The sequence below is a fragment of the Aythya marila genome, assembly GCF_965140915.1.
Source record: "Aythya marila genome assembly, chromosome: 8".
Taxonomy (NCBI): Eukaryota; Metazoa; Chordata; class Aves; order Anseriformes; family Anatidae; genus Aythya; species Aythya marila.
Genome location: NC_139049.1, coordinates 26,351,630 through 26,369,309, shown reverse-complemented (window position 1 = coordinate 26,369,309; position 17,680 = coordinate 26,351,630). Strand labels below are relative to the sequence as shown.

General features: G+C 38.2%; 1 protein-coding gene across 3 annotated transcripts in view; it reads right to left on the bottom strand.

Annotated features, from left to right (window-relative positions):
• OSBPL9 (oxysterol binding protein like 9) overlaps nt 1–17,680 on the bottom strand; it is a 60,693-nt gene that overhangs the window by 11,118 nt on the left and 31,895 nt on the right. For 2 of the 3 annotated variants that reach the window (XM_082765774.1, XM_082765776.1), the window contains 5 exons: nt 15,302–15,397; nt 13,177–13,224; nt 8,393–8,422; nt 5,792–5,842; nt 1,351–1,389 (listed from right to left, as the gene is read on the bottom strand). In XM_082765774.1, coding sequence (XP_082621900.1) covers nt 1,351–1,389; nt 5,792–5,842; nt 8,393–8,422; nt 13,177–13,224; nt 15,302–15,397 — 264 coding nt within the window. The remainder of the gene's footprint in view (nt 1–1,350; nt 1,390–5,791; nt 5,843–8,392; nt 8,423–13,176; nt 13,225–15,301; nt 15,398–17,680) is intronic. The other variant, XM_082765775.1, reaches the window with a different exon arrangement.

Below are 17,680 nucleotides of genomic sequence, written 5' to 3'. Positions count from 1 at the left end.
CCCCAGTTGTCAGGGAAACTAATAACATAGATGATATTGGACACTGGTGTGATAAAAAAATAAAATAAAATTGAAGTAACCTCACCTTTGACTTTGTATGTAGGATTGTAACCTTATTCTTAAATAATTCTCCACTCCGCAACACGAACTGGAGCTTCTCCTTAGGTATTTTAGGGCATGCCTCCATAGTTTAGAAACAAATGAAGGCAGATCTTAAAGTATTGTTCTCTGATTTTAATGACAATTTAAAAACAGCCACCCAAAGAGAACAAGACTAATTCCACCATGGCATCAAACATTCCTGCCTCAGTTTAAAATGAAATCCTGACCTTTACACTCAAGCTGACGTTGATCTCAACAGCATCAAAATTTCAGCCTTCACAACCCCTGCTACATTAGTCCATGTATTTTTTCAGCATAAGCCAGCCCACTGACAATTAGAATGGGGGCTAATCAAATTCAGACTACGTTGAGTTGTAGTAACTGTATGAAATTTCCAAGTTGCAGATCTTCTGTCCACATCATTCCTACCGCAGGAAACTGCTGTAGCCAGACCTGCGTGACCTCTCTTCTCCGGGGCATGCAACAGAACCTGCCCTGTTACACAAAGACCTAAATTATGTGACACAGGGTAGCTGTGTATTTTACAACAAGCATCTTATCTGCATCTTTACTCCAAAGTTCACATCAGAACACCATACCAGTGAAGCTGTATATAATCAAAAGACAAATAAAGCTTGGGAATTACTGTCAGCTGTAATGAAAACAAGCCATAATTTTCTGTTGTTTTACAGAACCGATCTCCTATTAAAAGCATCTGAAATGTACTCAAGTGACAAATAGAGAACAAAGAAAAAGAAGTCACATGTGACTGAAACCGAAGAGAACAGAAGTTACACTGAGAATGCAGAAGTTGGATTAAAGAAGAGCCATGGCTTTAACAGACAGAATACAGCTGGGCCAAACGAGCAGCAGCACTGCAGAGAAGACAAACTACTTGAAGCACACAGATAGCTCATCTATTTCATACACAGATATTCCGATGGAACACTGGACTATTTATATCCCAGTAATTTCCCTTTCCTCTGTTTATATGGCAGATTTTTATCTAGGTGTTCAGTCATAACACTGCCATTTAAGACACTCGGCATAAAACTGGTCATTATATTTTCTAATGGCAAGGGTGTTAGGCAACCTCAGCAGCTAATGACTCAACAGTAATTTTAATGAGACACTTGAAGCAGTGTATTAGAGAAAGGAAGAAGTATGTTGTAAAATGAGTGGAAATTCAGGTCTCTGTTCACATGTTCTGCAGAAATAAAGGGAGATAAAGATTAGATTTAAACTTACTATAAGTCCATCTGCGTGCTTCTCCTCATTATTTTGGTCCTTAAGGAAAAAATGTTAAGAATATCAACATATCAATCTTGTACGACTTATCAGTTCTGTGTTACGTGACAGCTCTAACAGCAAGCTTCTCTCAGGAACATTTACATTTTCAGCCATTAAATGTTAGTGTTCCTCATCAGGTGATAGAGTAACTCAATTTAGAAGAAATAGCTCTATACATTATCACTGTACCTCTGCAGATTAGTGTTTTCTCAGGATCTTCAACCAAGCTCAAATAATTTCTAAAATATTCCTTCTACACTGCTTAATAGAGTCACATTTTACAATGCAGGTCATTCCCAAACAGCTAAGAGTCCCCAAAAACTGAAAGACACGATGGTCTTGGTTTCTGAAGAACAACGATTAGCATACAGAACAAGTTTTCAGAACCACTTTTTGCTTTCAAAAGGCAAAAATGCCTTTATAAATAAAATGTGTTGAACTTCTGCTCTCACACCTATTAGATTTTTAAGCCTTTTTTTTTAATTATCTACAGTCTAGCATGTGTTTTTGTTTGTTTGCTTCTGCCTAGAAGCATATGCAAAAGAGCAGGCAACACATGGAGTAAACTGTCATCAGGGAAATCACACTAGCAACAGGCAAAAGTAATACCAAACTAGAGTTAGCACAGGTTTAACATTATACCAGCAAGTGTTACATTTTAAATTTACTAAACACCAGGCCAAATCTCTTCACTTCCACTGTTAAGTTCATATTAGCCTGTATTATCAGTTCATAATTTTCTTTTCTGTAAACCTTATTTCCCCAGGCTTCCAGTTGTTAACATTATGAAGAGGATCAACAATTTTTTATTTTTTTTTAAAAAGCTGTAGGTAGTATTAACAAAGTTAGCACATAATTATGCTTCAACGCTTTATACACCCTTAAGCTTATGCACTTGGCAAAAAGGCTGCTTAAATTTCATGTCTGCTAGTTGGCATTTCTTATGCAAGGCTGACATGATTAAAAAAAAAAAACAATACGCTAAGGGCAGTGAGTTCCATCGGGCTGTCAGCTTACAAACAAAGAAGGAAAACCACCAGCATAGTCCAAATATATTGACTTTCCCCCCCTCCCCAACACACCAAGTTTCCACATTATGCTATCACCTCTAAGACCTGAGAAACCACGACAGAGCAGCCTCATTCGCACCGCTGCTCAACGTGGCATGTGGATGAGGTGCTGAGGGGAGGAACGCCAGAGGCAGGCAGGTAAAAGAGACCAGAGTAAACAAGGGAAGGCAAAGACGTAAAGCTAAATATCTCAGCTGTAAGAGCTGCTTTGTAAAACATGTAATCCTTCCTCCTGTTGTAAGACTGCAGCGTGCCAAGTCGCTGAGAGACCAGGACGTACACGTACCGGCGGGTAGCAGCGCGCCGGGCACCTGGAGCTGTCACACGCCACACACGGGGCTCACACACGCCAACCACCATGCCCACCCCTCCTGCTCCGTGTGGCTGGGTTGCTTTTTGGGACGTAAGAATGTTGTAATACATGCACGTGTGGTATCTGCTTCGTTATTTTCAAAATGCCTTGGGTCACTTCAAACACAAGTGGCACGATTACACCCTACATTCACCAGAGATTTTAAGGAAGACTTAAGTGCCCAAAACCTAACACAGACCGTTTTCTTCTGTGAAACAGCTCAGCAACACACAATAAGAAAACCTGTTTGCCTCCCTCAGCACACCAAAATAGTATATTCTATACCAAAATAATCCAAATAATATATCATGGTTGAGGTTGGAAGGGACCTCTGGAGACCTTCTGGTCCAAAACCCTTGCCTAGCAGGGTCCCCCAGCGCATGTTGCACAGGATGACAGCCAGGCAGGTTTTGAGCATCTCTAAAGAATACTCAATACAAGGGCATTTAAAAAAAAAAAAAAAAAGGTAATTACGAAGTCTGTCTCCTGATGAGAAATGCACTGTAGAAGTAAAAAGGCAGGGGCATGTGTGCATGTGTTAATATTATGATTTAATTTCAGTAGTGTAAGTCAACAACAATACTTGCCTAACAGATTTGGGGAAAAAAAGACTTCCAGAATCTTAGAAGGTTAGATACTGGAGAACGGAAGGCTATCAACGGGGCACAATACTTTTTTACATATATAAAACTTCATAGACATGCAACTAATAGAATTGTAGAAAGAAGGGAAGGAGGGAAGGAAAAAAAAAGCAATGTATATTTAATTACCTACAGCAGTACGAAATCAGGTACCAACACAGGTAGGGGAGGGGGAAAGGGATGGGACAGAAATGCCAGGTAGTCAACAAGTACATTTGCCTAAGAGAGAGACAGGAAGAAGATGAAGAGATGAAGCAGAAGAGGTTACTGAAATAGTGGGAAGATTCATAGAGGGTAGTTTTTCACTATATGTGAATCAACTTTTCCAATTAGCTTTGCATAAACCACTCATTTAAAGCACCGTATCTTCACTAGCTCCTCAAGATCTTTAGATATGATTATTCCTTAGCAAAAAAAAATCAAAATTTACAAACCTGTCCATTTACACTGGTAATATTAAATTACTAGTACCGAAGGAAGAACTTCAAAGTCTGATTCAATGTTACAGAAATTGAGAGTTCTGGCATTTTCCTGAGACCCAGGTTCCACCTATGTTTATGGCAGCTAGAACAGCAAAGCACTGAACCTGATCACAAATGACTACAATTGCCACAAGTCCAATTTTGTCCATTCTCAGCAAACCACCTAACCAACTTCAAAATCATATGTTTAGCATCATTACAAGAAAAGCAAGCATATTGGTTCTTAACCCACTAAACTTACCGATAACACATAGCAGAAGTGGGACTTGACATGCAATGGGAAAAAAAAAAGCTAACTCAGCCACTATTACCAGCTTTGATCAAGAATCTGAAATGGAGATTGTAGCTTCGCTCTTTCAGTTCTGCTACTAATTGCACAGCAGAGCTTTAAAAAAAAGTGCAGTATTTCACAGAAATTAAATCTTTCTGGAAATAACAACTATCAAATGCATTTATGTAGAAGTAGCAAAAAAATAAGCAAATAATTGTTTGCGCACGGTTTGTCCAACAGCTACCTTAATACTGCAAGCCCCATATATCCATGTAAGAAAACCAGCATACTACCATGCAGTCCATCTCTAACTGAGTCCTCCAAATCCCCAAAGAATGACGCGTCATCTACCAGTTTCATTATGCTAAAACACTTCTAAATATACTCAATACTAAGTAACAGCAAGCTATTAGGTGCTGTCAAGGCTCCCCTTGCTGTTACTACTGTTAAAGATTCAGATGGCATCACCATACCTTACCCTCAGACTGTTACAGCTCTAGAGTGATGTGGCACAAAACTATTTCTGTGTACCTTACTACTTGTAAAGATATTTTTGGCTTTGTATAAACTTACTAATGTACTTTCCCTTCAAAACTTAACCACCTTTTTAAGCTACTGATTTGAAATCTGAATTCTACAAAAACATGCATCAATACATAATGACTTCTACCTCCAAAAGAACCTGATTCCAAATCCTTCCGTTTTCACTAGCCTCAGAATTTTGCAAAATATATCTGGTGTCTAGAATTATGATAAACAACAGCATTGTATTTGAAAGCTATAAAAAGATCAATCTAGAATGCAAAAAAAAGAGCCTATACCTATTCCTGAAGAAATCAGAATGTGTTCTAATAGTCTTAAATTCTCAAAAAGCATAAAGTTTTGCAAAACACTGCCTTCCTTCACTCCTGACATATAAATTAGCATCGTTTACTTAACATATCCTAAATACTGTACATAAAGCCCTGTATGAGCAAAACTTGACCAAAGAAAAACAAAAAGGAATACAAATCTCACTAGTTTTACAAAAGTTAACAAAATATTACAGTGAAAAGCCTAAGTACATTACCCATATTGCATTCTCAAAAAATACAGCTTATTGCAAGAAGTTCCAACATGGTGAAGAACTTCAGTCCTATTAAAACACTTGACAGACCAGTTTAGATTAATAACATCACCATTTTCCCTATTCCTACTTATGCTAGTCACATCCTTAAATGAAACAGAAAAAATAGTTAGTTCCATTAAGTTTATATTCTGCTAACCTTACATTTGTTGAAGTTCTGACTTAGTCTGGAAACTCTGCAAAAGAAAGTTTCTCTCTAATGAAAAAAAAAAAAAAAAAAAAGCTTTGTCATCAACACAACTGTCAATAGGAACACTGACACAACCGTCTTCTGTGGAACTCAGTCTTTTGGAAACTTCATTACAGCAGTAGCAGAAATCAACGTATACCATTTTTTGGACATACACCCTGGATCACAGAGAGTGAACTCAGATTTCAGATGTCAGAGGGGAAAAAAAGTTCTCACACAGATTAATGCCATATGATAAAAATTTAAACTAGTTTAAAGCATACTTACTTTAGCGATCTGTAGCAACACAATGCAGTGTTTTATTGATTCTACCATGCTCTAAAAAAATAAAACAGAAAAAAACTTATATCAGCATGTAATAACATTTTTTATTTACAAGTATTTTAATTAGTTACAAAGAATATTAATGGAAATATTTGATGAAAACTGAACAGACACTCACTTCTAGCATCCCTGCTCTCCCTACCTCCGACCCCTTGACCCCTTTTGCCAGGGACAGAAGCAGAGCAGCAGGAAATTGAAGTTTCCAGAAGCCACATAAAACACAGGGTGCCAGAGAGAAATAGAAGTCAGCTTCAAACTTTCAAAGAGATGTAAGAAGGCAAATCCTCAGCAAGTGGTGAATCTAATGCATTTATGCAGTACTAATTGCTTTAGTTTTAATTAGAGGTACACCTCATTTATATACTTGACAAGTTCTCTCTGTAAGCTTTAGATAAGGGGGAAAGGGAAGGAGAAAAAGCAACAAAGATAATTAGGATTAAGATAATGGAAATTCTACACAAGATTAGACAGTGCAAGTTTTGATACTTCACAGAAAATAACAGAGTTATAGGAGAACAGCAGAGCCCCTGAGAAAGAGCTGAACACATGGGGCAGAAGGGACAGTAAGTATGAAGAAGGAACACTGGAAAACATTAACGTCAGCATATAGAGAGATTTGGGATCACAAAATGGGGAAACAGAAAATTAAGGAACAAGTGAGAAAGTTTGCCTTCCTGAGAAAGAGAGTTGGCTGATGTGTTTCTGCAACGTGCTTCCTGAAAACCAGGGGCTCTACACTGAATTACCTTGGGCTGTGCTGGTTGCATTTGGTCCATGCTGGGCACAACTGACAGGACAGAGCCACAGCCATAACCTGTCCCAACATCCTGGGTAAAGCAGCAAAGGTCTGGCTCACAGTTAGTCAGCACTAATAAGCTCAGCTAAATTCCAGCAGACTCCCGGAGAGCTGTCCGAGCCCATACAGCACTTCAGGGCAAGTACAAAAAAAGACCTGGTACTTTTTTTTTTTTTTTTTTTTTTTTTTTTTTAACTGTGGGGATGGTCAAACACTGGAACAGGCTGCCCGGAGTGACTGCAGAGTCTGTCCTTGGAGTTATTCAAAACCCAGCTGGATGAAGTCCTGAGCAACTTGCTCCAGCTGACCCTGCTCCAAGCATAGGGTTGGACTACAGATCTTCAGAAGTAGCTTCCAACCTGGGCTGGTCTATGATTTTATGATTCTAAGATGCTAGACGTAAGTCTGCATACAGCACCAGAACCAGGCTGCCGCTTTGATGTTACACTGCTGGACCTAATATCGATCCCTAGAAACCAGAGCACGCCTCAGGATGGTCCTCTACGGGAGCTAGCCTTGGTCTGATCTGAGAGCTGCCAAAAGAAATCAAAATCCAGTGGGGCCCAAGCTGACCCTGTACTGTGCTCCTTGAAATCTACATTGTCCAGAGATTTTCCCATTGCCCTGGGTAATCCATTCAGCACTGCTTCAAGCAATGGACAGGTGAGAAAGGAAGGAAGATGAGAACAGCAGTGGAAGATGACAGATAAATCAGTGCTGGGAAAGAGTTCAAAAGTATTCAGGAAAGAAACAGATCCTGTAAAAATCTCAACATAAGTGGTAAGGCGCGAAAGATTTAAAAAAATCTAGAATATAGCAATAACAAACTTTAACTGGAGAGGAGGATACTGACTTATCAGAACTCAAAGAAAAAAAATCAAGGCAAAGTGGTCATTTTCCACAACAGTTACAGAAACAGGACATCCCAATCACTTATGAGATACAAAGAAATACTGGGAAAGGATTGGAAGAGGCCTGGAACAGACAAGTAGCTTTCAACTGCATAAGCCAAGCTGATGAGAAGGCCACCAATCAAACTCAGCTAGCAGCAAGTACAAGAGGAAAATCGGAGGCAGGAAGACCAGACCCCATTCCAATAACATAGATATAGAAGAACATCTCAATACTCATTCCAAAGTAAATGTCCGAAAATAATGAGCTGAAGGGTTGGAACAAACCAGACAGAGTGATAGAAAGGAACCTTCTTTGAGCAAAGCATCCATTCTCCTCCTTGCAGGCAATTACATCAAATAAAAAGTTTTAAAAGATCAGAAGGGGAAGCAGGTTTTCAGTGTTAGTAGAATTAAGGAGAGGTCCCTATCATGTGCCTCTTCTAAAGAGTGTATCTGTGATAAGAAGTGCCTTCTTATCAGAAGTTTCTACTGGAAAAAAAAATGTGGATTTACCGAAAGGTAAAGATAGCCTCTTTTTTTCACTTCAAGAAAAATCAGCTCTTTCAGTTTCAAATTTCTATGGAACTAAGATGTAAAGTTGAAATCTGATCAAAAGACAGACTGCTCACAAACATTTTCTGCCTGGAATTAGTGAAATTAAAGGTTCTTTTACTCCAGCTCTGACTATGAAGTTTGAAAATTCTTCATCATTCAACAAAGCAAATAAATACCAACTTCCTCTTGTACAGCTAAAAAAAAATTCCACTTTTCTGTAACAAACTTTAGAATCTTCCATAAGAAAACAAGGTGACTTTTCAGAATCTATGTAGCAGTTAAAAAAAATAAATAACTTACACTGGTGGTTTCTTTGAGGCTTTCAATTTTCTGTAAAAGAAAAATCCAAACAGTGTGGTTAAAGAAAGAATTTCCAGCATCTAGTTTGACCTAAACACTATACAAATACTGTATTTTATTATTAAATGAGGAAAAAAAACAACCAACATGATTAAGACTATTTCTATATATAGACATAATTTTCATTTTTGTAATTGAAAGGACAGAGATCAAGCTGACAATTAAAGCTTGAAGACAATAAGGTTAGGAGTTTTGGAGCAATGACGTTACACATTCACCTTTGCATAACATTATCAGCAACAAAAATGAAATTCAGTAGGAAGATTCCCTCTAACTACACTACTCTAATGCAGTGTACTGAAAGTAGCACAGTCCAACAGCCAATATGACTTGACATTACCATGATTCGAGTGTAATAAGCACTGTTGAGCAGTTTAAAAAGTATCACAGAAAAATAACAGTGCACGCCTATTGATCTTTCTAAACCTACAGTTCATGCACCTGGAAACCTGCCTGCTTAACCTTATCTGGAACCACTGTTCATAAATATTTCCTGTGTGGAATTACACTTCAGGCATGCAAAAGGCATCTGCATGCCTTTTTACACAAAGGCATGACTTATCGGAGAAGCATATGCATCCTGTTGATGTCTGTGCCTATCTGCTGAAGGCAAAATTATTAAATTGGACTCAGCATCTATCCTGTACTAATTCAATTACAGGACCCCTTTGTTTTGATTAATATGAATGTCTCATGTGACTTGAATCAGAGTCTTTATGATTCTCCAGTAATCAAAGTATGTAGAGGAGCTTTTTGTCCCCACACAGCATTGCAAGCCAACTTCCACACCATGAGAGCAGCATGCATCTTATTTTTTTTTGTAGATTCATAGCCTCTGTTTATGTGGATAAAAATGCAGTGATGGCTTCCCAGTCAATGCCTGGGGAAAAAATCAGTTATACTCCGTTCTATACACTATTCATAAGGATGCTGTAGATTTCCTTCAACCCCTAGTCTATGATTAACTGGCAAGAGGTGGCCAAATAGCCACCTTTTCCTTTTCCCCAGGAACACTGGACCATAGTGATCTAGGAAACTGCATCAAGCAGAAGAACAAGACAACAGCTACAAATTCCTTTATTATTATTTTTCATGTCTCTACCATCTCCCAGGCCAAACTTTATGAACATGTACTGAAAAAAAGCATCTGAAATATAATGACAACAGTTCAGTGAAGTTTCGAGCCTTGGAGTGACAAAATAGAATGGGTGACGTACCCAAACACACAGCTCTTGTCAGCTGAAAGACTGAACTGCTGAAATGAACCATTCAGCCTCAAGGCTTTATAGCCAACTGTAGGCAGACATCAGCAGCTTTGATTATTCTTTACCTGCTTTTTCCAGTAAGTCCCAATATTTTCACACCAGGTAACATAGTATCTCATTCCCTTCACAGATTTGAAAGTCTGAAAGCAATGACAGGCCATGCCATATAATTTGGTGATGCTGTTTTCCCCCAGTCCATCTGTAATCTCCCCAATAACAAACTAACGAAGACATTGCTATTTTTACACACAGGTACAAACATGGTAACTTCTCTGAGGTCACACAGAAGATGCAAGGTGGGATAAAACTCAGGTCATCTGCTTACCAAGGCCTACCCACAAATTATGCAATCATAATTTTTTTCCACTACCGAAATGAAGTTTTTATGAGGAGTCCAACCTAAATAGTAGCATTATGCATTAACCCAATTTCTTTTTCCACATTTGTGCCCAAGAGCTACACTGCAAGAACACAGCATGTGGAGTCAGAGCATTGTCTTCTTGCTATGTGCACACAATTATGAGAACAATGCAGGGAAGGCAGACAAGCTCAGTCCCTATGAAGACCCTTTTAAAGGGCACCAGCCCTATTCTTTAGGGCTAAGCAAACACTGACTTGGAAGTCTCTGTATTTCCATGAGCAAAGTGTTATTCCAGACTGGTGAAGCAAGCAGCCATAAAATTGCAGTTGGTTTGGAGGAGACATCTGCAGAACGCTCATACCTCTTCTCCGTGGCCGTACAGAACCACACTGCTGGGTATGAGCACGGCCACTGTGCTGCAAAGGCTGTGCTTAGGCTCTCATTTGATTAAACTTGCATTAAACATAGATCATTTGGAAAATACTAAACTGGAAGTAAAATCATAAACAGGTAAAAGAAGGCGTATGTTGAAGATAGAAAAAAAAAGAAAGACAATAAAAATAAAAGCAAAGAAAACCATTTGCTACTACGAGGTACCTCAACTTTCTCTTCAACATCCCTGTTCTTTGAATACCAATTAAGACAAAATATAAATAAGACAGTTTCCCTAGTTTTAGGTAATAAATATACACCTTCTCAAATTAAATATCAATTTCCTGCAGAAATGGGTTATTTTCTATATCTGTGTCCCTTGCAAAAAAGGATAAGGAAAACAATCTTCTTCCAAATCAATTTACATTTGCAGAACGCAGCCACAAGCTGGATCTAATCTAATTGCAGGCTGCCACTGAAACTGCTCCATCTACTTACTGCTATTTGCACCTACCTCCTTGACATCTCATTTTTTATGAAGCCCCTGGTGGTCCAATAGAAAGCTAATTTTATTTCTTTGATCAAGATTTTTGCCTAATTCAATAACCACGTGGCTACAGAGATGGATCAGCCTGTCTAACAAAAAGAAGTGGCTGACTCACGGGCAGAATTGGGGAAGTGCAACCTAAATCCCTAAGTTCAGCCTTGGATTTACTTCACAAAACCTACTCAGTGTGAGTCAAAGAGCTTGATCTGGCTACATTTCTACCACAATTTTCTCAAAGTCTTCACAATTCCTCAAGTCTACATCTTCTTCCAAAGTCCAACAGATTGCCATGTCTGAGAAAGAAAATATCCAAGAGAACCTGATGCATCTCAAACACCCATACCCCATCCTGTATCATCATCTTCAAAAGACAAAATATGTCTCATGTTCTGTCCAGTGCTCTCGCAAAAACAAGAGCTCAGGTTTTCAATGCCTGGCCACGAACAGCTACAGCAAACAGCACACCGCTACTTGGGAAACGCACACCACACAAATAATACCAAATCTTGTTTCCTCAGATGAAAAGATTATGGGTTGGATGGCAGTATCCTGCAGGTTAGACCAGCAGTCAGCCTGAGAGCTGAACCATGTTTACATAAACAAACAGAAAAACTGCTAAATATGGTAGCAAAAAGCCTCTTAGCTGCCTCAGTTCAGGAAGAGACATGATCATAGAAGTGCTCTGCCAGGTCTCTTTCATTTTTAACAGAGAGTAAGTGGAATCTACAGTAATAGCAACACTGAAAGATTTAAAACGCAGGGAAGCTGACCTCTTCGAAATCAGCCTCTCCCCTTCTACAAAGTCAACCTTTCTGTTCCACAGACACCTTGCAGAGACGAAGAAAGAAATCAGCACTTCATGCAGGAAGTCTCTACAGATTAGGCACACTGTCACAGGGAAAAAACAAACCAAAACAAAAAAACCTGCCTGATCTGCAAAGTAGCATCTGGAGAGAGGTCAAAATTGTAGGAGAATTCTTCCCAGTAAGAAGGATGGAAGGAAAAATACAGACGTTTTAGATCGTGCTCTTTTGATCAGTTGTCTAAGGATTAAACACACACAGAGAACGCCTGTACTTCAAAGTTGTTCTTCGAGGCTGTGCATACTACAGAAATCCAGAAAGACCTCTGGTTGTAAAGTCCCTCAGATGCCACAATAATGTGTCAAACAAGATGCATAACACATGAAAGATCACAGCTGTTTTAAAGTAAACTAGTTCCAGAAAGGACCAAGCTTTTAAAAAAGTAAACCAAACAACAAGAGAAAAATCAGCTTGTTTTCCACAAGCAAAATGGGGGAGGAATAACTAGGATAAAATACTGCTTCTTTATGATATTAAAATTACTACATTTACTGGAAAAAAAAAAAAAAACTCTCCAGCAATAACTCCTTTAAAAAGAAATCCTTCCTCTACACCACACAGATGTGTGTATAAAATGTGCAAAAACTAGCATGCAACTTTATGCCAAACCCACACTACCAAAGGTATGTGCTAACCTTTCTTAAGCACAATGGTTGAATTCTGATGTACAGACTTGATTTTGAAATGGGAGGGGATTCCAAAAAAATAAATACACACACACAATGAGCAGTTAAGTGAATTACAACCTTGCTAAAAAGGTTATGCTCTCCAGGTAGCAAATTAAATTTTTGGGCATCCTCACCTAAGGTAAATTAAATCTGGTATTCTCAGACTTCCAACAGGTAGCATGCTAGTCACAGAACTAGACAGGATGCAGACATATGAAATATACGATTCCTGGTGCTAGGAAACCTTAGAACAGGTTTGCTATTCCTACAAACACATTCAACGTTAATCCTTGAAAAGGGTTAAAAATAAATTTGTGATTTTTTTAAATCTTAAGTTAAAATGTTTTACAGTTGGACAACAGAGGAGAAATTGTTTCCTACAGAATAATATATATATACTTTTTAAAATGTTATAAGCATGACACCCAGTATTACTAAAAAAATTCAGTTTGCCACCTATTCACAACACAGGTTATAATGTTATGCTATTCAAATTGCTTTTAATGATTTTGACAACTTGAGGAATCTGAAAATAGACAAGAATATTTAGGTATCTAGTCCAGTGATGCAAAAAAAAAAAAAAAAAAAAAAAGAAAAAACACACAAGAGCAAGCAAAATAAGCAATATTTAAGACAAAATGTACTTGCTTTTCTCTGTTCGTCATCTTTGCAGTTCTGTAGCTTTTCATCAAAGCCCTGAAAACAAGAGATTCTTGTGAAAATACTGTTTTATTGCCATACACTATTAGCCAGAATCACTGAAATTTCAAAACAAAACACATTTAATAGTTGTAAGATCTTGCTTTTATGACTCCAAGCAGTTTTTGCTTACTGTTTCATATAGCATTTATAACGTAACAAGCTTGTAACTCATTTCTTACATCATCACATTCTGCAAGAGACAAAGTCCCAGCTCCTGAGGCTAGTCCCACACAGCGCAAGCTCTCACAGTTCTACCACGGTTTCAACAAAAAAGTAAAGTTAAGTGACAAAGGTGACACTCATCAGAACACATTGAACTGCCTTTCTTTTATTTCTGCAAAGATCTTTGTGACTTACAATGTGCTCACCAAAACAGCTTCAATCCTTATCAACACTTCCAGGAACCTTCTAACTCAGGTATGTGATTCAAATCATCTCAGATTTGTAAGCCCTTCTTTTCAAAATGATTCCACAGCATTAACTTAATTTATTTTATTAGAAGTGGAATACTAGAAGCAGCTAAATAAAATGAAGCAAATCCTTACTCGAAAGCTTGCATGTGTATTTAATACAGACTGAGCTGAAACAGCTTAAAATTGCTTTTGGGAGTGTGCTAAGGTGAACATACAAATAACCAATAACCATTAAGCTGTTCAAGGAAAAAATATGATCAACGGTAATGCTCAGAAGATCATCGTATCCACCCTTGCTCAGAAACGAGGCTGCACTTTTGAGTGGTAAACGAGTTCTTCTCTCAATTGCCTGCCTATGACTTAGTCGCTTCTTTGCTCCCCTTTCTCTTGAGGGCTCATTTCTACTTCTTTTCTCTCCCCATGGTCTCTGAACATCCTCAGATTTGCTTTTCTTACGTTATTAATTCAATTCCTATACTCCCTCCCCCCAGTTGTTCTGAAATAAAATTTAAAGGCATTAGATTTAAATACCTTCCTTCAGTGAGGCATGCTCCTGTTGTATATTCCTGCTAGGTGGCCTTGAAAAAGGAGTTAAAGCTAATTCCCAAATCAAGTCTTTGCAGTTTAGCTTTGAATTTTGCTTGCACCTCTTTGCCCCCCTCCATTTCTGTTGTGCTCTTCCCTCCTCCACCCTCCCCTGCATCTGAATTTTTGCTGAATATCCCACATACAGTACTTGTCCATTGTATCAGAGGGGAAAAAAATCCAAACCAGCAGAACTGAAGCAATCCCATGAGCAATTTTAACCTGCTTAGTCATGGGAAAAAGTGTCCTAACCAGCAGCAAAAACTTTGTTTTTCTCAACAAGGTGAGTTCTGTGAGATATGACCTTATCATCCCTCACCTCCCCACCAACACTTAAAACGCACGCACGAAGTGGAAGAGGACAGTATTCATACAAAACCTCTACAGAATGTTTTTGCTCAAGGACAAAGAACAGTTTTTCTATCACTGTTGCAACAAAGTCTGAAACTGTCTGCAAGTGCAGTTGTATATTACTTGACAAAACCTTCTTCAAGATAAATTCTAAAATGCTATGAGCAAGACAATGATTTGTTTAAAAATTAAACTTCAGTAATCTGACATTTCCATGCTGTTACAAAGTATTTCAGCCATTGTAAATCATTCTATAAAATCAGTTTGATTTATTTTGATTTTCTAACTCTATTTCAATAATCACAAGATTCAGTCTTGTGATATATAAGATATATATTCAGTCTTGTGATATATATTCAATAATCACAAGATTCAGAAACAGAGAATACTATTTTCAGCTCATTCCGCTTTTAGCCTATTAGAACTTTTAATTTTCTTATTCTAGTAAAACTGTTTATTTCAGAAGTAGTTAACACTTCATGTAACATCCTAAGATAGCAAGAAAGAGAAAATTCTAACATCAGACTTGACATATTGTAAAGGTATGTTTCCTCCAGCTCTCATTCAGCTCAGCCAGATGAGGCCTCTGCCTCCCATATTTACCAGAACACGTGCGAAGCATAAAACATGGCTTTCTCTCCCTGCTGAGCTTCCTTTCATGCAGACCTTGAAATCCACACTGACAACCACACTCACAATACAGCAAATGCACCGTAACTTACCTTCAATTGGTCTATCAAGATCTGTAAGTAAGCATCTGACTCCGTAAGTTTCTTATCAAAATCATGAACAGTAGGAACAAATGCTGAATCGACACCCTGGAGAGAAAAACAAACAAATAAAAAATCAAATATATAATTAGAGGGTTTTTTTTGGGGAAAAAAAAGATAACAGCAATATGGTTTTGACTGCCAAGTGGCTGATAAAATGTTGCCTTGCCTGCAATGTATAAACACAGGCAAACAGCTGAGCAGATTTGTCTTCTATTTGCAGCTAAATCAGTAACTGCAAATTGCTGCACATTTTCAGTGTGGGTATAGTCAGCACACAGCAGAGCATTTCATGACTTATAATTGGAAAAAAAAAATCTCCTAAAATGACACTAATTAAAGTTTCTTCAGAAAATATAAAAGAGAATTTAGTTTTCTGCAGACTGCCTTGTGTTTCCGTATTCAGAGATTTCAATTAAGGATGGACAAAATCATAGCCAAGTGCACGACTGGACTTCTCACTCCTCAAACAGAAGCTTTGCCAATTACAACATAGCTCATCTCAGAGCATCTTGGTGAAGGACTGTACAAAATAAACCTGTTCTTAAATACAGGATAGCCTTTAAACTGCAAAAATTTGAACTGGTTACTCCTGGCTGCCCTTGTTCCTTTACAGCTGCAGTGATTTGCGTCCTCTGCACTGGGTTTGATTTATTACATTTCGTTGCATAAATACCAACAAGGGCAAAATATCATTGCCATGAGAATGATTACTTTTCTGTTTTTTTACTTGCAAATTTACTTTCCTTTTTAATGTAAAATTCAAAGCACACTTGTGCATATAACATGTTCCCCACATTTAAACTGATAAATGGAGTAAAGACCCGAACAAACTCCCACTGGGCAACCACATCTCTAATTAAAGGAAAGAAAGGGAGAGAATTCTTGAAATCGATTACTACTGACTTCACACAGCCTCTCTATGTAAACGTATTTAACATTTATTTATATAATATTTTAAATGCAAATCAAACTTCTAAACAAGTATTAAAGCACTCCTGGCCTGAAAAATTGTACAATGCAAGTTCAAGGCAGGAGGTAAAGGTAAAAAGAGAAAGATACAGGATGAAATATTTAGGCTTTCTTATTAGCCTCAGTACTCTCACATGTTTTCACACTGACCTAAAATATGATGTTTTTCACTTCAAACTCTTAAGAAACCATCAGCTGTGCAGTTTTGACTGCTGAGAATCCCCTAAAGTCTGAATATGTAAAGATCAAAGTGTGGGGGAAAAACATTTCCGTAGGGGAAGACAGGCAATTCATACCTGTAAAATTCCACATTACCATAAAATGTTTGACATTATCTTCTTTATCAGTGCAGATAGTTTATTTTTGTTTTTGCATGATAATGGGCTGTCTTATTAATTAAAAGCTTTATTGACAGCTCTTCGAAAGCAGGAAGAGTTGCATGCAATAGAGGAATGACTTGCTCTTACTCGAGGTTAAGATGCATGCATATTATCATGTATGCCCTGAAACAGAGCCATACCCTGACGTTAGGGGGTATTTATTCATGGCCATAGCTTAAGCTGTGCTACAGACTAACAACCAGATCTTGACAACAGTTCTGCATGAACATACCAATAAGCCTGTAGACAAGTGTTAAAACCCAAAACCTTCACCCTGCACTAGACAGCCCATTCTGGACAAATTTTAAAACATTGTTCGAAATGTGGACGAGGAAAGAAGAAAATAAAGCAATCACTTTGACTACTCCAAGAGAAAAAGACAAAAAAACACCCAGTGTTACCGAGTTAACAAAAGCTCTAATGGACAGGAGGGAAAGTCCTCCCAAACAAGAAAGTTGGGACAATCCCCCTAACTTGTCAAGTTTAAAATACACAGAAATTAGGTCTAAAGCTGTAAGAAATTCGTACCCCATTCCCTTGCTGAAGAATGAATTACCCATACAGCTAGCAGCCTGCACCACTATTTCAGCAAATGGTCCAGCATGCTCTACTCTGTGTTACAGTTTTATTACCAGATGAGGTACCTGCAGAAGCAGGAAAGTTATAAACTTCTGGTCTGCTTGCTGGCTCCTGTAGCAACACATTTGGTATTTCACTCCTCCCCATGAAAAATCCCATATATGATAAGCAGTATGCAGAAAACATAGCTCAATAAAACGGCATTCCTTCCCCTTGTTTCCCCACATCCATTTTCTGAGATTTCCCCTTCAGGAGATACCACAAGTTAGAAGACTAGGCCACAGAGGGCTCATGCCAATGCTAACCCTTGTAGGTAGCAAGGAGCCAGTGGGGCCCAGCAGCGCACCGACCGACCCCATTAACAGTCTGCAGCAGGACCAGCATGACACCCATGACACAC